The 25,131-nt window shown below is 35.1% G+C and overlaps 1 protein-coding gene across 3 annotated transcripts in view; it reads left to right on the top strand.

The window, feature by feature from the left end:
* The window catches only part of Csmd3 (CUB and Sushi multiple domains 3), a 1,209,570-nt gene that overhangs the window by 1,157,093 nt on the left and 27,346 nt on the right, over positions 1 to 25,131 (top strand). For all 3 annotated transcript variants that reach the window (XM_052161507.1, XM_052161506.1, XM_052161505.1), the window contains 6 exons: positions 476 to 658; positions 4,700 to 4,876; positions 14,009 to 14,188; positions 15,618 to 15,791; positions 22,441 to 22,614; positions 25,032 to 25,105. In XM_052161507.1, coding sequence (XP_052017467.1) covers positions 476 to 658; positions 4,700 to 4,876; positions 14,009 to 14,188; positions 15,618 to 15,791; positions 22,441 to 22,614; positions 25,032 to 25,105 — 962 coding nt within the window. The remainder of the gene's footprint in view (positions 1 to 475; positions 659 to 4,699; positions 4,877 to 14,008; positions 14,189 to 15,617; positions 15,792 to 22,440; positions 22,615 to 25,031; positions 25,106 to 25,131) is intronic.

Genomic DNA, 25,131 nt, shown 5'->3' with positions numbered 1-25,131 from the left:
ATGTAATTCATAGGAATAATTCTATTATGTTCTTTACATCGTTCTAGCTCACAGCAATTCCAGAAGAGCTAGAAGATTATTACTGATAAGCTGATTCGTAGAACAAATTGTGTAATCACTGAATCTAATTTTTAAAATTTTGTATAAATACATTGTCCATTGATTACATATTTTTATCATTTATATAATTTTCTCCATTATATTATTAAATATATAGTGGGAATAATCATAAAGTATCTGTAACTCTTCAGTTATGTCTATGAATCTTCAATGATGAAAATAAAGGTCAGAAAGTATTATTTTCTTTGTGTTTCCACTTCATCTGATTACAGTCAGATGGGGAAATATGAGATACATTTTTATTCAGCCAAATTATGTGAAAATAGCATGTATATTACAAATTGACCTTTGGCCAAAATATCAATCATAATAAATGCATATCATAATAAATTAATTTGAACTTTTCTGCATGCAGGTGATACTACTGGTACGTGTGGGGATCCAGGTACACCTGGTCATGGCTCTAGACAGGAAAGTGATTTCAGGACTAAAAGCACTGTGCGCTTTGCCTGTGATACTGGATACATTCTTTATGGCTCAGAAGAAAGAACATGTTTATCCAATGGCAGTTGGACTGGGAGACAGCCAGAGTGCAAAGGTAATCTCAAGTCAGAGTCGAATATACTGAGAGTGCATGCCATACTTCTGATTATTAACTGCATTGGAGGGGGATAATGACTGGACTGTAAAAAAGATTAAATAATAATAATGATAATAATAATAACAATATCGCTGAGTGTGTCAATGGGGTTATTTCCTGTGACAATAGTAGATCATGAAAGCTCTAATCTCTGCAATTGTTTTATGAAGCCACTAATAACTTTGAGTAGTAGTTTGAGTAGACTATTGAGAGGTGGCAGGATTATGCAAACAGGCCTAGTTCTCAGAAGGAGATACCTATGTGCATAAACCTAAAGAGGCAATATTGGCTCTCCTCCTCCTCCTTTCCACTTCCTTGTCACCTACAGGAAAAACTCTTTGATCTGTCTTTCCCACCCACCACCAAGGTACTCTTATTTATCACATTTATCTAATAGTGGCATCATCTGTCATTTTACCAAACCACTAGGCCTGTGAGCCAAAGCAAATCTTCCTCCTTTATGTTGGATATGTCAGGTACTTTTTCAGTGAAATAAAGGGCTGAGTAGTATGACATTATAATTTGATGTCTATTCAAATTCACATAGTTACTATTAAATTATTATAAGTTTAGATCCCCATTCTAAATATATCAATATTTTATTGACAGTTCTCTGTAAGAAAATCATGGAAAATAATAATTCCATTGAAACCTCTTTTATCATTAATTTAAAACCAAAAACAAATTTGCAACATTTGGAGTGAAAAAATACAGCCAGAAACTTTTTACCCCATTTATTTGTGATATAAACAGTAGAAAAATATAACTTCTCACAATAACCCTTTATCATTATATTTTATCTTTCAAGTTTCTGTGAAAGAAATAAAAATATTTAAATCAAGTTATCATTTATAGAATGCAACTTTTAATACTAATACTCCAAACTGACATTAATGTACTTTAAGTGGACACTAAGATGTACTTAAAAATTCCCCTTAGGAATTACCTTATTTTTGTCATTGCTTTATATTGAAAGCACAACTTACAATGTTACTCAAAATGCTTACTTGATGTTGTACCAAACACTAATTTACAAACAGGAAATTGGTTCCAATAAAACACTTATGTTCCTGACTCTTTTATAGAATGTTTTCATCATACCTATGATTAATTATAGTCTAGTAAAAATAGTTATTGTCATTAGCTTGACTGATTCTTAAAATAACTATGTTTTTATCATACCTATGATTAGTTATAGTCTAGTAAAAATAGTTATTGTCATTAGCTTGACTGATTCTTAAAATAACTATAGGTATGATTTAAACATTCTATAAAAGAGTCAGGAACACAAGTGTTTTATTGGAACCAATTTCCTGTTTGTAAATTAGTGTTTAGTGTTTGGTGCAACATCAAGTAAGCATTTTAAGTAACATTGTAAGTTGTGCTTTCAATATATATAACTATTTTCATGATAAAAATGTATTACAGCTGGATTTCTGGTATTCTGGCTCTTAGAGTCTTTCCACCACAATTTTGGTGATGGTCCTTGAGTTGTAGGTGAACTGTGATGTAAATGCATCTGCTGGTGTTGGCTTCCCCATGATCAGTTGGTCTCTCCATTGTGTTCATTTGTGATTTTCTGTAATGTTATCTATTTCCTGTAGAAAGCAAGCTTTGCTAATGAAAAAATGGTAGCCACACTTATCTGAGGGTATAAGGAAAAGATCTACATCCTATCCTTACATTCCAATAGGGATGATATGGTAAATTGATCCATGACTTCATTAAATTGTTTTATAATGCTCATGAGCTCACAAGCCTCAGGACATTGTCCATGTTTCTAGCACCAGATATTATTTACTTCCTGATAGTAGGGCCTTAGCTCCAGTTAGAAAGTTGTTAGTTACCACCAACATGTGAGTACTTTTGCATGTATTATACTTTTGCAGATTACCTGACAAAACTGCATGAACTGTTAAAATATTGAAACCTAGTCAGTGTTGTGCTATGAGAAAATGAATGTTATTTGAACACTCATTCTGGTCCTCTGCCTTTTCCCTTCATTCTGGTTTCTTACCAGTGATGTTTTATAAACCTTACAAATAGGTTTTCTCTGTTGTACACATGTCAGTGGAGACTTGGATTTCCACAGTAATTTATTCTCTGCAATACAATCAGTTGTGGCTGTCTATAGAAGTCTGCCTCTACCTGATATAAAAACAAAAGGGTTTTGTTGTTGTTGTTGTTGTTGTTGTTGTTAATAATGACAATTATAAGTTGTAGTGGATATAAGGCTAAGTATTTAGGAAGCAGTTAGAAAATATATTGCCTTAGTGATGCAGTTCTCTTTATATGTCCATGGCCTCACCAACCATAGCAGTAGGGTAGATTTACAGCACCAATAATGAATTTCCTCTTACAGAGTTGTGTCCAATTAGATGGCAATGGATTGCCCATAGGATAGGTATGACACTGATTAACCTTTCAGTGTATCTTTTCATTCTAGTTATTGATTTCTTTGTTTTCCTTGACAGCTTGCATAGCTTTTTCTGCTCCCATAAGAGGGAGTCTTTAGCTAGGAGACTTCTGGGTCTTTTCCAGCTGGCTTCCTTTATGTCACATGTTCACAGCATGGATTATCTTCAGCATTATGTTCTGCCCTTCAGTTCCTGGGAGGAAAACAAGATCAATAGCAATAGCTTATATTGACTGGGGTCTTTTGAAACCCCATGACCAACAACCCAAAAGGAGATTTGCTATGCCTGGCATTGGGAATTTTGTTTACATAACCGATGGCTCTTGGGGGAACATTGTCACCACAAAGATTCATATTGATTATCTATCTATCTATCTATCTATCTATCTATCTATCTATCTATATCATCTATGTAAAAACCTATTTTTAAATAAACATGTAGTTTCTGGTGTTTCTTTCAAACATCACTCCTCTGTCATTCTCCCTCTGTTTTTTCCTCCCTAGGTAAATCTCCCCTTCAATACATTCCATTTCCCCTTTATAGCATCTGTAACTTACTATTCCTCTCTAAGACCTCCTGCAATATTACATTTTCCCTTTACATTCCCGGTTTTTGATGAAAACTCATGTGATGTACTCACATCTAGGGATTTGAAGGTAGGATTTTCAAGAAAGCCAAGACTTCTGGTGTTTAGCATTCTGTGTCTGAGTCATGTCATACAATATAATATTTTCTAGTTCCATAAATGTATCTGTAAGGGTCATAGCTTTTTACTACTTTACTATTGAATACTATTCCATTATGAACATCTATTAGTTGAATGACATTTAATATTTTCATGTCCTAGTTTTGGTAAATAAAGTAGCAATGAACATGGATAAGTATCTCTGGAGAAGAGTGTTAAGTCTTTTAGGCTTATTCTGAGGAGTGTTATAGCTTGGTAAGGGAATATATATATATATATATATATATATATATATGATATATATATGTAATATATATATGATCACCTCTTTGCTTTTGAAAACTATTGAAACATATGAGTCTTTATTGAGCACTTAATTATTAGAGCTTAATTGCTTTCTATTTACACTGATCTTTTAATGTACTCATTTGCCTAAACAGAGAAATTGTAACACTGCAAATGTCAAATATTTTATATAAAATGTTCATGGTTATATACAATATTTAATTATATATATAATTATATATATAATGTATTATATATATATAATAGATGTCCTGAAGAATTAAAAATATAATAGATTCTTCTTATTTATGAATTAGTAATTAGGCAAAAGAAAATTTATCCTGGTGTTTGAAGGCAACCTTCTTTAAACAACTACTTTACTTTGCAATAGGTATAATAAAAACACTAACACTGCCAACAGTTTAAATCTAGTAATTAAAGTAGTAAAATCAATAGGGATTCATCTTGAGTTTCAACTACTTATGAAGATATTTTACTACTAGGTTCGGAGAAGTTTAGTATTTGATAAAGAAACATCAGTGATAAGGACTTTGCAGAAGAATTTTTATTTGCATTACTTTTAAACATACTCTTTAACTTTTTGTTTTATAGCTGTACAATGTGGTAATCCAGGAACAACAGCAAATGGGAAAGTCTTTCGAATTGATGGTACAACATTTTCCAGTTCTGTCATTTATTCTTGTGTGGAAGGCTATATCCTTTCGGGACTCTCTGTTAGACAGTGCACTGCCAATGGAACATGGTCTGGAAGTTTGCCCAACTGTACAAGTAAGCTTTTCTTAATGTTTAAAAATTGTCCTAAAAATGAAAATACATAAAACTGTGCTGAGTTTTAAATAAATATAAACTTTTTGCAATTAAAAGACTATGCATGTTTATGATTAAATTATACAGTGATGATTTCAAGAATTGGTAGCTTTACCAAGGTATTATATTGGTTGCATGAGGAAAGAGTAATCAATGAAAATCAGTCATATTTTATATCATTTAATACCACTTTACAAATGATTATTAATTACCAGTTTATCAGACTGTAGTGGATTCAATTTTCCTTTTCCAATATAACTCAAACCAATATTTATTTTTATGCTTAAAAAGCACAGTCATTATTTGTGAGTATTCACCTTGACATAGAAAGATCTTATAGGTGTTTTTATGCAGCTCAGTTTTATAGTTCTTACCATACACAGATGAGACCTTGAGTTTTTTCCACAAACATTGGAAAGCCAAGATCAAATAATGCAAGTATGAGAAAAAGAAGCCAGGAAGGTAAGAAAAAAGGAAGACTGAAAAAAGATAAAGGAAGGATACACACTTTGTGAAGATCATACTTGTCTAAATGTTTTATTTGTTCTTCAGGGTTTCTCAGAAAAAAGTAGTTGCATGCCCAGCAGCAGGTCAGCCATAGAATCAAATCCAAAGGCATTTTTTGGAGATTCCTCTATCTCATAGCATCTCATAGTCTCTCTCTCTCTCTGCCTCTCTATTTCTGTCTCTCTGTCTCTGTCTGTCTGTCTGTCTCTCTTCTCAAACTCCTATAGGTATTTTCACATATACTATGGCTTCATTTTTTTGTGTGTATTTTTGGGATTCCTAAGAGTATATGCCAGTTTATCTCTGTCTATAACTGTCTCATATGCTTTCTTGGCCTGTCTTTCTTATATTTGTTTGCTTCATCTTATTCCACTTAATTTGTGTTTATTTGCTTTATTTTTATTTTATTATACTTTATTTTATTATTGTCCCTTAGATGCCTGTTTTCCCACCTGAGGAGATACAGAAAGTGGATGGATCTGAGTGGGAGTAGGTCAGAAGAACTGTAATGAGGAGAGGGAGGGGAAATCATTGAAAATAAACCAATTAAGATACACCAAGTTGAAACTACAAAATGTATTGCTTTACAAAATACCATGATGAACAAAGTAACTCAACTATTAATTTTATTAATCCTGGGAATTTTCTACGGAATGGTCACATTGTATTTGCAAAATTATGGCTAATTCAATCATACTAACCTAAGCTGTGAACAGAAAAACTATATCTCTCAGAAAGAAGCAAGGAGGTTCCAGTGAAAATTAGCAAGCAGAGGTTGAAGGAAAGGTCTTTCACAGTCTGCCCCACCTGGTGATCCATCCCATATACAGTTACCAAACCCAGATACTATTATGGATGCCAAAAAGGGCTTGTTGAGAGGAGCCTGATCTGATATAGCTGTCTCCTGAGAAGCTCTGCCGAGCCTGAGAAATACAATGGTGGATGCTCACAGCCAAACATTGGACTGTGCACAGGGTCCCCAATAGAGGAGTCAGGAAAAGTACTTAAGGAGCTGAAGGGGTTTGCAATTCCATAGGAGGAATAACAATCTCAACCAACTAGACCCTCCAGAGCTCCCAGGGACTAAACTACCAACCAAAGAGTACACATGGAGGGACCCATGGCTCTAGCTGCATATGTAGAAGAGGATATGCTTGTCAGACATCAATTGGATGAGAGCCCTTGGTCCTGTGAAGGCTAAATGCTCCAGTGTAGGGGAATGCCAAGGCAGAGAGGCAGGAGTGTGTGTAGGGGGGGTGAGCACCCTCACAGAATTAGGGAGAGGAAGGATGGGATAGGGGTTTTTTGGAGGGGAAACTAGGGAAAGGGATAACATTTGAAATGTAAATAAAGAAAATGTCTAATAAAAATTAAAAAAACAGAAAATAGAAAAAGAAAATTAATACTCTAAAGATCTACAATAAAAACAATGAAGGGACTGATAACATTTATATGTGGATATTTAATTGAATTAGCATCCATGCTTTATATTTCTTCTTGTTAATGGAAGTAATCCCTAAGTAGAGTCATAATTTTCTACATTGTCCTAAACTTGTGCTGCAAATGGCAAAAGCAGAGAAATGGCGACATTCAAATACTTCCTGCCTATGGGAAGAACTCAGTGCTACACAATAATTATTTTATTAGTTATTTTATTTATTTACATTTCAAATGTTGCTCTCCTTCCTGGTACCCCTCCAAAGGTTCTTCTTCACCCTGTAAACCCAACCCTTTGCTACTAGGGTTGCTTCCTCACCTACCCACCCACTGTCACCTTACCCCACTTATATCCCCCTTTCCTGGGATATTGCATGGTTTAGAATCACCAGACAATGACAATGGATGATACAAGATGCTTTAAAAGCACAATCAAAATTATTTCTAAGGAGATTTGTCATATCCAGGACATAGTAGGCTGATATATCACTAAGATTCCTCTGACAGAAGTTTACTATTATAGAAAAAATAATTGATAACAACTATTAGGAAAGTCAATAATGCCAGTTCTGAATGGCAGCTTTCTCAAAACCTCTAGTTTTCTTCTTGTGGATTAAAGAATATATCATATAATCAAGTGTACACAGATAAATAGCATATAACATGAGCAGAGAAATTTATGGATGAAATTATACCCATAAACAAAATCTAGCCTGGATAAAAAGATTTTTTTGATGCCACCACACATAGCTAAAAATGCCACTCTGGTTTTAAAATGCAATGAAGTGATTTTCTGAGTTTCTTTTGACAGACAGTCTTAAGGAAGTATAGGCAACTAAGGAATAGTTGGGAGGAGTCTTCCTCAGAGTGGAACACACCCACTGGTTTTACAATACCTAAGGTACACCTCTGGAATCATACATAAAAAGTAAATTTTACAGACTGAGGATGTTCTATGTAGGAATAAAGATGTAGTAACATATGCACACATGTATATAAAATTTTTAATTACAAAACAGGCCATGAATTTGAAAGATAACAGGGAGATATAGGAGGTTTGAAAGGGAGGAAACAGCATGGAGTTGCATACTTATATTTCTCAATATAAAATATTTTTTAAAAGCAGAAAATACTTATTTAAATGCAAGTTTTAATAAATGCATCTGTACAGGTATACCAGATATATGTACACCTAGTAACTTAACCCCACACGACATACTGTGCACATGGAATTTTCTGGAAAAAAGTATGGTAGGTTAGTTTTTTTTTAATCTAAAAACCAAAAGAAAAACAAAAAAGTATTTATTTATTTATTTGATTTAGTTGGAAAAAATTTCCCTTATTCTCTCTCTGTGTGTCTTGTCTGTCTCTGTCTTTTTTTCTCTTTCACTCATTCTTTCCTCCCTTCCTCCCTCCCTCCCTTCCTCCTTCCGTACCTCTTTTGTGAACTAGGATTTCCACTTATAACATGACTAATACCCAGTGCCATATACCTGGGGGGTGGTCTTATTCATCTGAGACAGAGACTGTACATTTAACAAATCAAGTTGAGTGATAAGGATTCTAAGGCTTTTAATTCCTAGCAGCTAGCAGGAAAATGGCGCTTGATGGATCTTGGTCACCAACCCAGAATAATGAAACCTTTCAGAGATTTTTTTTTTTTTACTTCTTACAACAGATAGTCACAGGGCTAATCAGCGCAAAAAGGTGATGATGAATAACAATAAAGCAGAGTGAATGGATGCTAAGATATGATCTAATCCTTTTGAAGAAAAGGGTATTTTTTCTTAGTACTTTCATTCTTTTTTTCTTTTTTTATTAGATATATTCTTTATTTACATTTCAAATAATTTCCCCTTTCCTGCTTAACAACCCTCGAAAGTCCCATAAGCCATCTCCCCTCCACCTGTTCCCCAATCAACCCCCTCCTGCTTCCCTGTCCTGGTACAGGGATGGAGCACTGAGCCTTCCAGGACTCATTACACTAGGGCATTGAGCCTTCCAGGACTAGGGCTCTCTCCTCTCTTTGATATCCAACAAGGCCATCCTCTGCTGCCTATGTGTCTGAAGCCTAGATACTATATGGTTGATGTTTTTGTCCCTGGGAGCTCTGGGAGTAGAGATGCCCATGAACATACAAGAAACCTACAGAACTCCAAATAGATTTGACCAGAAAAGAAATTCCTCCCATAATAATTAAAACACCAAATGCACTAAACAAAGAAAGAATATTAAAAGCAGTAAGGGAAAAATGTCAAGTAACATATAATGGCAGACCTATCACAATTACACTAGACTTCTCACTAGATACTATGAAAGCCAGAAGAGCCTGGGCAGATGTCATACAGACCCTAAGGGGACACAAATGCCAGCCCAGACTGCTATACCCAGCAAGTCTCTCAATTACTTAAATGGAGAAACCAAGGTATTTCAGGACAAAAACAAATTTACACAATATCTTTCCACAAATTCAACCCTTCAAAGGAAAATGAATGGAAAACACCAACAAAAGGAGTACTTTCATTCTTGACCTTGGCCATTTTCACTTCCTAGAGGACATTTGACAAGTCAGGACACATTTTTGGTGGTAACACATCAAAATGAGCCCTGTTTCGGAAGAAAGCATGTAGTTATTAGATATTTTCCAGAATATTCCAAACGCACAAAACCCACCACCACATTCAGGAATTATGTGGAACAATATATTAATAGTCCCAATTTTGAGATTAAGCTTTTCTGTTTGTGAGATTTGAAAAGGACATTGATATTCAAATTGAGAGATTATATAAGTTTAAAACATTATATGACAGATGCTTTAACATCATCTTGTTGTTATATTAGTATTATGTTCTCTTGTTGACAAAACACTGATGTTTTTGACATGCCAACAAACATACTTCCTGTTGTACTGCTATAACAGTGAAGAAGAAATAACACAAAAGATAGTTTGTTTATATAAAATAAATTGAATGTACATCTGATATGTAAATAAAAATATTAAAATGAAGTATTTGGGCCTATGAGTGAAACATGTATAATATTCATTGCATATTTCATTAAAATTGATTACATTGAAACTTATGAAATGTGATATTATATTTCAAAGTACACAGTCATATGTGCACAAAAGAAGTAAAAGAGAAAATAAATCTAAAGTGGCAAAATAGAATAAACTACAACATTTATACTTTATTTGTAGTGTAGAGATCATGTCTTTTAGACTTATTATAAATAAGAAATGGGCATCAATTGAATAAAAAGGAATGAGACTAATTTCACAAAACTAATTGAATCATTTAAAATGATGTGATTTGCTTGGTTTCTTTTTAGACTGGCAATTCAATAACTTCTTTTAAACTCACGAATGTATAAATTCTATAAAAAGTATTTAATCTCTCATGCACTATACAGTTCTCTGAGAATACAAGAGGATAGAAATGTCAATCTTGTTTTCAATTAGTGTATGTGCACATTAGAAAGATTTTCTCAGAAAGCCCACAGCATTCACTCTGGTTTATTGCTCTCTCTAATTTTAGGGTAAAGCCCTAAAGAGTCACTGTTCTAAGGTTTTGCCTACAAAGACCAACAAAGCCTCTTTTGGTAGTTGCAAACAAGCTGCTAGTAAATGAGTTGCCTGGCTAAGCAGGTGCTGTTTACCAAGACTGTTGCTAATGGATACTCTCTCTTCCACTGGCCTTTCCTTTGTTAGGAAGTCAGGGAACAAACCCTTCTGAAGCTTCTATTGTCAGATATTCATTCATGCTGCTGCTGCAGTGCTCAGAGGTCCTTCTCACTCTTAGGACAAAACAACCCTGCTGTCTTCTCCTGTGATGGAAGCATCTAACCTTATGTGCCCTCCTAACTGCATGCTTGTTCCTTCTTCCTATGATTGTAATTCAATGTGTAAAAGGTCCTGCCCAGAAAACAAGACTGATGATTCCGGTCATATCCTCTTCCCCATTAAGAATCTGGGGAAAAAACCATGAAACAACCTAAAGTACAATTAAATACATTTAAAGTCTGTTGTCATTTTTATTTGGCACTAAATTTGAAAGGTATAAAAAGAACTACTTTTGATAATTCACAGAATTATTTAGGTTTTTTTGTCCAAATCTGTTTTGTCTTCTTAATATACATTTTTTTCTTATTGATACTTATTAGAAGGAAATTTTTCTTGGGATAAAATTTAAAATAGAAATTAGGTTAAGATTATCTAGTTGGAATCAGATTAAATGTCAATATTCATACTCTAAAAACTCTCTAGGCACAAAAGAATATTATATGTAGTGAATCTTAATAAAAAACTGTAAATATAATTTAATCGCAGTGTCATGGTGTTTTGTTTCCCAACTCAATCTAGTTAAGTAACCTTGAATCTTCAAATCCTAGGAAAAGTTCATTTGAAAAGAATGCAGGAGATAGTGGAGGATAACCTTCGTGTAAATATTTACCTTGTGGAGTTTTTGATCCTAATAATAAGAGAAGATTTGGTAACATAATTAGAATGAACCATACTAGGTGATATTTTGTTAACACAAACTCATGAGCACAACTTACATTTTATTTTCTCTTTGCTGCCCCAAATCTATTAACTAACTCTTTTCCCAATCATTAAGACCGTACTTCAAAGCAATTTCTAGTTTTATGACATCACAATATCTATTATTATGTTTTTTTTCTGAATTTGGCTTTGTGTGATCTCTGCTTCTGAGCTGTCTAAAGTGTTTCTCAAAGCATTCTTAGTAACAGTTTAAATGAATTATTGTATATGCATACAACATGGCCTAATACCTCACTGCCGTGGATATAAAGCCCCTGTTGAATAAGGAGTCTGCACTTAGAATTCAGTCTTCATTAATGGCAATGGCCATAACATAACGGGTCTTCTCTGTCTGTTTGTTTTTTTTTTGTTTGTTTGTTTGTTTGTTTGTTTGGTTTCGTTTGGTTTGGTTTTGTTTTTGTCTCTTGTAACTGAAGCCCACAGATACAATGTGCAGGAGCTAAGGACTATAGGCTTTGACCCATGTGTATCAGATACTCACAGCCTTGTATTCCTCGCTCTGTCTGGGTTCCCTATTTCCATTCCTTCTGTAGGCCAGAATAAGAATGGGCAGCTTTGTCACTGGTTGACAGAGGTCCTCACCACACTCTTGTCTACTTTGAATGGGGAAGTGAGTGCAAATGTGGAAAGTCAAAAATAATACAATAGCTAAAGATCATAGCACAGCAAATCAATGTCTCACTTTCCTAGACTTTAGCACCATAGAGTCTTTTGCCTATATGGTATGGATGTTAGCTTGGTGTTTTTGTGAGACTCCTACAGTAGAAACGGGTGTGTCTCTGAATCTTGCCTGCTCTTGGGACTATTTACTCCTATTGGGTGGCTTTGTTCAGCCTCCATAAGACGGCTTTGTCAGTGTCTTACTGTATCTTGTTTTAGTCCTGTTTACCTTGTCTCTCAGAAGCCTGCTGATATCAGAAGAGAGAACGGAGGTGAAGTAGATCTGTGGGAAAGTAGAGGTTTTGAGGATCTGGGAGAAGTGGACTAAGGAGAAAATGTGGTTTTAATTGGTATATATATATATATATATATATATATATATATATATATATATATATTATGTGAGAGAGTAATCTATTTTCAATAAAAATAAATAAATAAAAGGTTTGGATTCACAAGGCCAATTTGTAATACCTCTAGCACATTCATTCTACAATAGGAACTGAAAATGCTTTTTTAAAAAACTCAATTTTCTTATTTTCTTACATCCCAAATGTTGCTCTTTCTGCTGGCATCCCCTCCCAGAGTTCTTCTCCCCTCTGAGAGGGTGCTCCATACCCTCTGGAGCATCCTCCTTTCCTAGGGTATCAACTCTCTATAGGATTAGGTGCATCCTCTCCCACTGAGGGCAGACAAGGCAGTCCTCTGTGTCAGCGGCCTCATATCATGGATGCTTTTTGGTTGGTGTCTTAGTCTCTAGGAGCTCCCAGGGGTCCAGGTTAGTTGACACTGCTGTTATTCCTCTGGGGTTGCTATCTGTTTTAGCTCCTTCAATCCTTCCTCTACTCTTCCTTAGGGGTCCTCATTTCAGTGTTTGGTTGTGCATATCTGAATCGGTCTCAGTCATCTGCTGGTAGAACCTCTCAGAAGACAGCCATACTCAGCTCCTGTCTGCAAGAACAACATATCAGGGAGTGTCAGGGTTTGGGACCCTCCCATGGGATGGGTCTCAAGTTGGGCTAATTACTGACTGGAATTTTTTTTCAGTCTGCCTCATTTTTGTGTCTGCATTTCTTTTAGACATGAACACATTTGGGTCAAAAATTTTGAAGGTGGGTTGAATGACCCAATCCCTCCATTGGGGGGCCCTGTCTATCTCCTGGAGGTGATCTCTTCAGGTTCCATTTTCCCAGTATTGGGCATTTTGGCTAAAGTCATCTCCATTTGGGAGGGCAAATTCTTTTTTCTCTTTATATTTATTTGTTATTTTATTACATTTCAAATATTATCCCCCTTCCCAGTTTCTCCCCTGAAAACCTCCTATCCTACATCACTCCCCCTGATTCTATGAGGGTACTCCCCCACCCGCCTACCCACTCCTGATTCACTGCCCTAGCACTGCCCTATGCTCGGGCATCAAGCCTTCACAGGAACAAGGACCCCCCCTTCCATTGATGCCAGAAAAGGCAGTCCTCTGCTATATATGCAGCTGGAGCCATGCATGGGTCCCTCCATGTGTATTCCTTGGCCTTACCCTAAGTAGATAATGAGTTGTTTGATATGAGAAATTTGGCCACAAAGAGTAACACAGATATCATATGTCTGTAGTATCTGATTTTATCTTAATTTTTTAAAAAACAATTATTTATTGCATAAATATAGATAGATAGTCTAAACCACAATTTTTAAACCACACGTGTACTATCTGTAATGTCTTTCTTTCTTTTCTTTTCTTTCTTTTTTTTTTTTTTACTATAATCAGGATCTTCCAATGTGTTCTTTCAAAAAACATATGCTTATGCTATATGGCTAAAAATTAGCATGGCAACTATTTTCTGTACATATATGTTAATTGTACCTTTTTCTCAGTACTGGATGTTAAATATGGACCATGCTAACCATCTATGCCTCTCATTTGATTTTGATAGTCATTAGTTGTGGAGACCCAGGTATACCCGCCAATGGACTGAGATATGGAGATGATTTTGTGGTTGGGCAAAATGTTTCTTACATGTGCCAGCCAGGCTATACCATGGAGTTAAATGGATCCAGAGTCAGAACATGTACAACTAATGGCACGTGGAGTGGAGTCATGCCAACATGTAGAGGTATGCAAATAGTTCTTTCAACATTGCCAAGTTATAGCTATTACTTATTTTTCTGCTTATGAACAAATTTTATGCATATTTAAGTACATAGGTATTCTGGTCAGTATTCTGGTCTGTTTTATTTTTTATTTTTTTTTATTTTATTTTTTCAATACAAATATGTGGGGTAGTTTATTTTAAAGTCCTAGGGTAATAGGTAGATATGTTAAATTGCATCTTTATCAAATTTATTTTTTATTATGAGTAGTGATGATAAGATACAGCCTAGCATGAAACAAAGCACAACACTGTCTGGTACATGCTCAACACTAGTGCCTGCACCAGTGGTGATTTGTAAAAGACTGTCACCTGAGCAAGCTGTAACTTTAATCTTCTCCCCTATTTAAAGCCATCCTTTAACAGATGGGAAAATAAAACCTTAATTTAGAAAAGTTAGTATCAATTAAGGAAACCTTACCTCAGATAATGAAGTTTTATGATAGCTTTATTTTTAATAATTGGTGTCTCCTATTCATGTATTCCTTTGTGTCTAATAGTTGATAAGCTCATATATACATAACTTATATTTTCACAACTATAATGATTGCATTGTGTTTACATTTTCTTAGTATTATAATATCTATGGAAAATCAGATACAGTTTCATTTTATTTTATGCATATTAATACTAATATATATGTAGTTTAACATAATGATCCACACATAGGCATTTATAATGAAAACTGTCATATTAGCACACTCAAAATTTTCTTTGTCCCTATTCTTAGCCATCATTACAGAATCTTCTCATTTCCATTTTTAGAAGGTTGTTACCTCCTTTTCTTATATCCCACACTTTTCAACATGTCCCTGTCTGGGGATAACACCAGTTAAGCAAACTTAAATTTTAAAATTAATTATGTATTTACAAATATGGTAGGGTTTAAAATATGAAATTGTATCTTTTCAGTATGTGCACTGACTTCTGTAACCAGAAAAAACAATTTATATGTTTTTGAAAAACAAGGAGCTATAAAATTGTTTTTTAAAAATCCCAAGATTCAATGCTAAGTCTAAATCTAGCCAGTACACCCAGCTCATCAGCATCTCTTAAGGTCCTTGGGAAATAATATTATAGAAGAGAAAAAAATGTCATCAGTTGAAGTACAGTAGGTAGGAGGGCACCCTCTCTGCCCGCACCTTCGGTCAGGAAGCTTGCAATCTTGTAAAAATAACTAGTAGGCATTATGTTGCCAACTGCAAGCATCTTCCTCCAGGGTTAAATTTTAGAGGTCCTGCTAGAAAACTAATAGGAGAATAAAACATGCTACAATGTATTGTCCTCCAAAAGGTTAAATAGCGCATATGCTGCTCTTAATGATAATTATTTATTTATTTCACACTGAGGATATCTCAACAGCTGTGTCTAATTACTTTTAATGTAATTGCAGCTGTTACCTGCTCAACTCCTCCCCAGATCTCTAATGGAAGGCTGGAAGGAACAAATTTTGACTGGGGCTTTAGTATTAGCTACATCTGTTCTGCAGGATATGAGCTGTCCTTTCCTGCAGTTCTGACCTGTGTAGGCAATGGTACCTGGAGTGGAGAGGTCCCACAGTGCTTACGTAAGTAATAACATTTCAATAATATGCATAATGTTTTACTGTTATATTTGTTTCTTACACCTTTCAAATTTGCTAGGCTGTACCCAAAGAGATTAAGCTCCCTACAAATACATAATTAAGGTTTAAATTTAAAAAGCCAGTTTTCATTAATGTAGCTATTTTTTTCATTATGTTCCTTCCAATTTGGCTCAAAATAGTTAAACCAAAATGCTTCACTTTAGTAAAAATTTTTCTCAATTATTCTTGTTTTTTTAATTCCTTCAAAGTAGAAATCAGCTTAAGAAACATTACTGACTTATCAGATTGAAAAGCTAATTATATTTATTATGGCATTCTGTTAAGCATAGACTAATATTGCTTTCAAAGGTAATACTTCTAGTCTTCTTCAGTGTTGATGGATCATCTTGGAAAACACCATTGTGTTCACACAGCTTAGAGATAATTGTATACAGACAGAGTTAAAGAGTTGGACAGAAAAATTATCTGTTTTGATGTGAATGAAAAATTTCTATCCAGCAGTTTAATAATCTGAGTAGGTGTCACTTGGTATTAGAGCATGTGTCTATTATGGATGACTAGAGTTGACCTCTAGGGTAAGATAGAGAGAGAGAATGGACTAGGGAAACAGAAAGAGACAGAGAGAGAGAGAGAGAGAGAGAGAGAGAGAGAGAGAGAGAGAGAGAGACAGAGAGACAGAGAGGCAGAGACAGAGGAACAGAGGCAGAGACAGAATGACAGAAACAGAGAGAAGAAAGAAATGAGTGGAAAGGAATTGATTTTGTGGTATTTTTATTGAAACTAAGAGAAGGGGAAGGAAAAACAGAAATAGAAAGTAGTAGTATTAGTAGTAGCAGTAGAAGTAGAACCCTTAAGCCAAGGGTTACTGTATTATCATTTCTTATTTAACTCTATTCTAGTTTATATAATATTAATTAAGTTCTAAATATTATTTTAAATTATTTTATGAAAGAAAACAAGTTGTCTCAAAACTATCTTTGAAAATTGGGGTTTGCAAGTAACTTCTTAATGTCTTAAAGTTCCTTTTTAAAAATATTTACCAGTAGATTTTGTTGGCCCAGAGTGCAGGTAAATACTCATTCTCACCTGTTGAATCATTCATTTTTCTGTTGTCTTTGCAGATATGCTCTAGTTAAAGTCCTAATCACACTCAGGCATGTCTTCATTTGGACGATTAAAGCAACCTAACAGGCAGCCATGTAATAGACCTGCTATGGTTGCTATTCATTTCTTTCACTGGCAAACAAATTTTCAGGATATAAATTGTCATGTTAGAAATGGAATATATTATAAAATGATGAAAATAATTACATGCTACACTCTGTCACTGTGATATAAATGAAGATTAATGTTGTCTCTATCAGTCTACTGGCCCAGTTGATGCAATCCCACTTGTTATTACCACCCGTGAGCCTTCTTCGGGCTCCTCCTTTACCAGTCATACATGCCTTTATGATGTCTGCACACTGCTGGTTCTGCCCCAGCAAGGAAGACCATTGCCATATTATTTGAAATGCAAATTCATCTTCCATCTCACACCACACACAAAGACTAAATATCATTCCTTTTCATAATTTTCCTCATTGTACTGATTGCCTTACCACATGTTACCGTTGCCATTTTACTTAGGATGATTGCTTGCTTTCTTCAGAAATGCATTAAAAGCACAAGGAGATGAGTATTTCTTTAGTAGTCTTTGGATGTATAAAAATGCTTTAAAGTATCTAGAATAGTATTTGTCTTAGTAAAACCAAAGTAGCTTCATAACAAGGAGGAACTATTACTTTGTTGTTGTTTTGTTTTGTCTTGTCTTTGATAAATCATTTGAAATGGGAAAATCCACTTTTTAATCCGGATCTTTTGAGATTAAAACAACTGTCTTTAATCTGGGCTACAGTGGATGATGGCAGCCTATGTAAAGTCGATGAAAGAAAGAAGCTTGTCCTCTTTGCCCGCTTCTTCTCACTCTTGCTGTCAAGTCCATTTTTTTTTTCACTTGAATTCTAGTCTACCTCTGATGCATACTTAAAACAACTTGAGCCAGCCAGCCCTATAAACTGAATAACTACTAGATTGTGTAGATGGGCTACAGCCTGTGTGCCATATATATATATTATATATGACTTTTGTCATACGTGCTCTAGTAGAGAGAGAAGCTTACCAAGATGCCAAGTCTTCATTTTCCCCATAGGGCTTCAGCCTTCCTGGAAAAATTGGCACCAAGCTAGTTCACTCCAGTTACTTTATTCAAATGTTATAACTTTCCAAATACCAAAGTTATCTTACCCTTGCTGCCTGTGAGAAAAGACAACCCGCACAAGTCTCAATAAAAAGTAACAACTATCTTGTTATTTTCTAGGAGTATATATATTAGGACCAGTGTATAGGCATAGCTACAAGTTCTCATATAGCACCAAGTGTAAACTTTCCAGAGAGAGACAACATTTATTTTAAGGGTTAAACAGTCTCAAAACAATTTCTTTTTTTTTTAATTTTTTTATTCGATATAATTTATTTACATTTCAACTGATTTCCCCTTTTCTAGCCCCCCCCACTCCCCGAAAGTCCCGTAAGCCCCCTTCTCTTCCCCTGTCCTCCCACCCACCCCTTCCTACTTCCCCGTTCTGGTTTTGCCGAATACTGTCAAAACAATTTCTTAGCATCTGCTGGTTAACCCAAACATAGCAAAGACGTTGTAGAAACATATTATTCAAATCTGAACACAAAGAATTTATGATGTATACATTTCCCATAAAGGTAGAAATAAAGGCTTTTCTTTATATATTTATAATTGTGTCTATATCGATATCTCTATTTAAGGACAAATAGACTCATACTAGAATTCATGCCTATTTGAAGAACCATGATTAGTCAGATTTTGGTACCAGGTGTGGTCCTAGAGTAACAAAAGTTTGAGAATGAATTCATTGTAAGCATCTTGAATAGGGTTTTCAATTTTCCAACAATTCCTATAATTACTGAAGCCTCTCAAGTTACTGAAACTTCTCACAGAAACTTGAAAGTACCATGTTAAGAGCTATTTTACCAAATTAAGGAGAGAAATGCATGTGACTATACTAAATCATCAGTTGTTGACTTGATGACTCTCTATTTAAAGTTTTTGACTAATTGTTGAAAATAAGAAAACTGGCAGTGTTGGTTGGTTGCTCCTAACATCTCTAGATAAACTGACAAAAGAACAAAATATTCTCCATGGTAAAACTAAACAACTTCTAACATGAGCATATGGTGAAGGAAACAGTAAACTCAGTGATAAAATTGATCAGATACAGACACAAATAAAAAGCTTCAAAGTTTCTAAGTGTACCCTAAAGTATTGGTCTTTTCTTAAGCAGTTCAAATAACACCACACCCCTTATTATAAGACTGGGTGAATAATAAAATAAAGTCAAGCCCAAACCTCAGAGTGTGGTCACAGTTCAATTAAAGATTTAATTGTTAAAGAATGGATTCTGTAACTTGGGGTGGAAATGTGAGGGAGGACCTTACTGAGGCAGAGTAATTTGAGCTGTCAGATTGTCGAGGTTTTATCTTACTTGATGAAATAGTCTATACTACAGCAGAGGATTTAATCCCACTCTGCTTCCTGAAATATTGCCCTTTTCTGCATTTTACTGAGGAAATTAATCCTTCACTGCCTGCTAAAACAGCAGTGACTTTCTCTGACAGTTGCCAAGCAAGGCTCTACTGATGTCTTTCATAGCCCACCAATATCTGCCCCTAGACATGTAACCAGAAGGAAGGCTAAGCAGCATCCTAGAGTGGAATTAGAAAACGCAGTCCAAGAGAAGGTATGCTACACTACTAAATAACATAACGAGTTTGCTAATTCATTCAAGCTTTTGGTTGGGAAATATTCATAGGAATTGATTTTAAGAATGCAAGATAATGGTGGAAGGAACATAAAACTGGATCAGTCTGAGCTTCCTAATATAGTCCCTTGAGTGGGGATTCTAAATTTAGTATGGAAGCTCGCACAGTTAGAAAAGTTATTGAAAGTTTATTTTAATTATTGGCTCAATCATTTGTTGAAAGATGTGTCCTTCTTAAAAGGTGCTGAAGATGCGTGATATTCCTCAGCTTAGTCCTGGGATTAGGGAAGTTGCAATGCAAAAATGGGTACCCTATATTAAGCCTAATACTGCAGAGGGGGAAGGCCTCAAAGACATGCCATTTAATAATACTGAAAAATGGCGAGAGAGGCACCACCGTGTTTCCAGAGGTATTTTTTGTCATCTTTTTCTTGTGGCAGACCTTAGGATGAGAGGTGCTCCTGTTCAGTTGGATGAATTAAATTTAATGGGTTTTATTGAGCCCCAAATTAGCATGGGCCAGGTGGCAACACTGAATCACCAGGCAAGATTATCAACAGCAGCAGCAGCACAGATAAACTGGTGTCAAGAAATAGACTGCCCCATGTTGGGAAGCACAAGAAAATGATGCTTATGGTTGCATGACTCATATGGGCCTTTGGTACAGCTAATCAATTGGGAGAATTGCACTCAAAGAGAAACAAGTAATTGCCCTTTTATAGAGCTTTAAAGTTGAAAAACATGGCTTTCTGGAGAGAAAGAAAACGGCACAAGCAATGGAATTAAGAAGCTTGAGACCCCTAAGTGATTTAGACCTAAGGTTCTATACATACAAGTAACAAACTTAAAAGATTGCATGTATGTTTATTTGCATATTGTGAAAGTTATTCAAGAATCTCAACTTGGTAGCCAAAGTGTCTGGGTGCACATATGAGAGACTTTAAAATTAAATTATTTGAAGTGGGAACGCCCACTGTTAATCCAAATATTTTTAGGCATGAAGATACACATTTATTCTGGGCAATACCTTCTGGCTGCAGCTTATATTAAGATCATGGAAGAAGATTTCCCTCTTTGCTTGCATACTCTCACTCTCACTGGCAAATCCATTAATTTACCAGCATTAAGACCTGCTTCTTCAGGATTCTGATACATACTGAAGGCCAGCTGAGACATTTAGTTTTGCAGAATAAACAGCTAGTGGATATGTGAACCTTCTGTTGCTAGACAGTCATTGTTTGATTAGTTGGACCACAACTTGTAATTAATTCTAATATATACCCCAAAGTTGGGGTATTTGTTACATTTATAAAATTCATACATATGAATATAGAATTTATAATATATATAACAAATACACCATATATTTTATCATATTTGTGTGTGTGTGTAAATTCTGTAAATTTTGTTCATCTAAGGAGCTAGCTTACTTTTCTCTTAAGTATTTGAAGAGGAAGCCATTACAATATTTGTATACTTAGGTATACATAAGAGTATCCCTATCATTAATCAGTTTTGGATCATGGAGGTACTTTATAGCACACTATGAAATTTTGTCTATTGACTGAGTCCAGGTAGGGCATAGTCGTGGCATCAGTTTTGTTCCTTTGTAAACTATTAGGGATTGAAGGAGAGTTCCAAAACACAGTAAATTCTGCTAAATTCAGTTTGAGAACATATAATATTCTAGCCAATCAACCAATACATCAAAAATATAAACATGAAAATAGATAAGAGATTAGAAAGTAGTTAATTGGGGTAAGAGGAAGATTAGAGAGGGCATAGGTCACAGTTCTCATGATATACTTAATACATATATTAAAATTTCAAAGAGGAAATTCTATAAACGGCATTAACATAAATGCAAATAAAAGGACACAATAAAAATTTACTTTCAATTGAAAAAATGATTATATAAAATTAGATGTATATATGAAATATAATAGCAAATAACAATATTTAAACATCACAAGTACAGCACATTAAAATCCTGGTGAATGTATGGGTAGCATGAAAGAATAGGAAAGAAAAATAATTTAAATTTAACTTAAATTTAAATTAATTTTTTTTTTTTTTTGTGTGTGGCTCCTTATCTACTTGGAAATCAATTTTATTTGGCGCGATTTTTACATTCTAATTTTCCTTTGTTTCAGTTGATCCTTATCTGTCAAAGCTTCCTTTGCTCTTTTTTTTTTTTAAATTAATTTTTTAACTTTAATACCATATTGTTATACACATTTCAGTGCTCAGAATAAAATAAACAGATACAATACGAATGTCCTTATTTTTGTATCCATTTATGTTGTGCATGTGTGTGTATGATTATGCATATGCATATAAGTATGTGTATGCATGTACATATATTTGTACATGTGCCTGTACATACCAGCACATTTGAAAAATAGTGTAGGCTTTATTTTACCTTCACTCTTATAGCTTATTATTAACGGTGCTACCTTTGAGCCATATCTTATTTCAAGAGTAGGTTACAGATTTGCTATATGTAGAGATCTATTATTTGATTTTGATCTATTTAAATTAAAATGTAAAGCATTTGACATTTAATAAGTAGAATGCTAAACAGGGCAATCACATCAGATTAATTATTTGAATAATATATGTTCTTAAAGATTATAATTTATATATAAGCTGGAAAGAAGTTGTGAAATTTCTCTGGGATAGGTTATCATAGATTATCAGGTTAGTCGAATGTTCCAGTTAATTTTCATAATTTTATAAATTATTTACTCTACTGTATCTATTGTGTTTGTGATAAATATCTCTGTTTTAACTTTTAGCAAAGTTTTGTGGTGATCCTGGTATACCTTCTCAAGGAAAACGAGAAGGCAAGAGCTTTATATATCAGTCTGAGGTTTCATTCAGCTGCAATTCTCCCTTCATACTAGTGGGATCAAGCACGAGATTATGCCAAACTGATGGCACTTGGAGTGGCTCATCACCTCACTGCATAGGTAATACTCAGAAAGGCTGGTTATGCTCTGTAATCACACAATAATATCTGGGAAGAACATTTAATTCTTGTCTTACCATGTAACAGGAATAGGTGGTTAAATATATATATAAAAGTATAGAACTTTTTTAGAAAGTATGAAGAATGAATACAAGTAGACCATTTCACCATTTTTAATCCTTTTAAACTTCCTGAAGAAATTCTGAAATGATTTTATCATCCATAAGTTTAATGAAAAAGAAAATCATGTCAGAATAGTTGTATTATTAAGTAATATTATTTTAAAATATTTTAACTATTAAAACACACATATGAGATGAAAATTACTCAATAACAGAGATATTTGAAGGACTCTACATATATATCAAATATTTTAACACAGAAGAAATCCGAGTAGCCTCCATGTAAACTGTCAACTCATATGTGACCAGCCCTACCATTCCCAGGCATGAATGACCCACAAGTATCAGGACACTCAAAATTATCAATTCTGTTTCCGGGAATAGCTTTTCCCTTTTTAGGAGAATATAGCCCTATCATATATCAAGCAAATATTTCATACACATAAATTTCTTAAATAGCCAGTATTTTCTGTAACTTTTCATTTGCATAGTGGGTTTGATATTAAGTAATTTTTTTTTCCTGACAAAAGTTTCAAAGTTCAAGAGCCACATAATGTATATGTATGAAGTCAAGTTGAATTTCTTCATTTAAAGATGTATTTTTAAATATATGTATGTGTGGGTGTCTGTCTCTATGTGGGTATGTCCGTGTGATTGCAGAGCTAGCAGAGGTCACAGTTGTCTGATATTCCAAAAGCTGGAGTTATAGGCTGTTGTGAGAAGCTGGATATTTGTGGTAATCACTGAATCAGGTCCTATATAAGCTAATATAATCTTTTAGTCACTGAGTTGTCTCTCTAGCCTCAACCTGAAATTCTTGCTTCAAGATTAGGAAGCCTCTGCTTACTGGGAGGTACTGTTAGTATTGTTAGGGTTCTGTCTAAGCTCCACCCCACAATTACCTGGCAATAGCCAGGTATGCTCCTCCCCACAGTTGCCTGGCAACAGTCAGATAAGCCTGGCCCACCATAAAAGGAGCTGCTTGCCCCCCCCCCCACCTCTCTTACCTCTTGGCACCTCTCCTCTCTGCCCCTCTTGGGCTCTCATCCTCTTCCCCCTCTCTCCACATGGTCATGGCGGCCTCTACTTCTCTTCTCTTCTCTTCTCTCTCTCTCTCTCTCTCTCTCTCTCTCTCTCTCTCTCTCTGCCTTTCTCTGCCTCTACTACTCCATTAACTCCCATCCTCTGCCCTTAATAAACTCTACTCTATACCATGTCTGTGTGTGTCTGGTTCCTCAGGGGGAAGGGATGCCTGGACATGCGGGACATATCCTTCCCCACACCACCATATACCACATTCTCTAAACCTCTTTCTCTCTTTATGGACCCAACATTTGGTGCTGAAACCTGGAAATAATAAGTATTATATTCGATATTCTTACTAAGAGTACATTTGCTAAGTCCAAGATTATTTAAGATTGACTTCCATTAGAGAAGTATACTTGGGTACATAATCCTCTCTGTCTCTCTCTGTCTCTCTCTCTCTCTCTCTCTCTCTCTCTCTCTCTCTCTCTCTCTCTCTCTCGTTCCTTCGAAGAGTTTGGTATCTGTAGATTAATTACTATCCCATTGCTCTGAATAAAACACAATCTTCAAGGCAACTAATGGAAGACAAAGCCCACTTAGAATTATAGTTGTGAAGGGATAAGCATGCTCCTTGGAGCCAGAATGGTCTAAGGCAACAAATGGAAGGCATGCTCTGTAGGGCAAAAGTTCCGATCTTGAATTACAAGCATAAGGAAGAGAGAGTAAACAAGAAGGGGTTTGAATCTTTAAACTTTCAAGGCAAAACCCCAATGACATACCTCCTCCACCAAAACCTCCCTTGCTAAATATCCCAATCATTACCACAAACTCTGACCCAACAGTTAAATCTATTAGATTATAAATGTCATTGCTCTCCAAACTACTGCAGTGTATTGTTCTCATATTTACCTCCTCAGCTCTTCCTAGATCTAAGACCTCTTCCCTACCCATAAAACTGTATGTCCTTTTCCAAATGACCCTTTGTGACCAACTTGTTTTCTTGAAAGTGTGGTTTCAGTGGAGCTTGGCTGATATGCCAGGAGCTATTCTTCTAGAGAAAACTATCACACAGTCTTTAAGCAGATAAGGATGGCCAATAGCTATACTGCTAAGGTTGCGACTGTGTCCCCAACTTCCATCCCCATGGTTGGATTTTGTTTGACTAGGACTCGCACATGTTTAATGCATTTGATTTCAACTATTGGGAGTTCACCAAAGAGAGTTAAGTGAGTTCACCAAGCAGTGTTATCTTTTTAATTGTTTATTCCAGAACCTACCAGAACATCCTGTGAAAACCCTGGGGTACCAAGGCATGGATCTCAAAACAATACATTTGGATTTCAAGTAGGTATTATTCCCTTAATAGGTTC

This window comes from Apodemus sylvaticus, chromosome 17, assembly GCF_947179515.1.
Source record: "Apodemus sylvaticus chromosome 17, mApoSyl1.1, whole genome shotgun sequence".
Taxonomy (NCBI): Eukaryota; Metazoa; Chordata; class Mammalia; order Rodentia; family Muridae; genus Apodemus; species Apodemus sylvaticus.
Note: the sequence above shows the minus strand (reverse complement) of the source record. Positions and strands in the feature narration are given on the sequence as shown.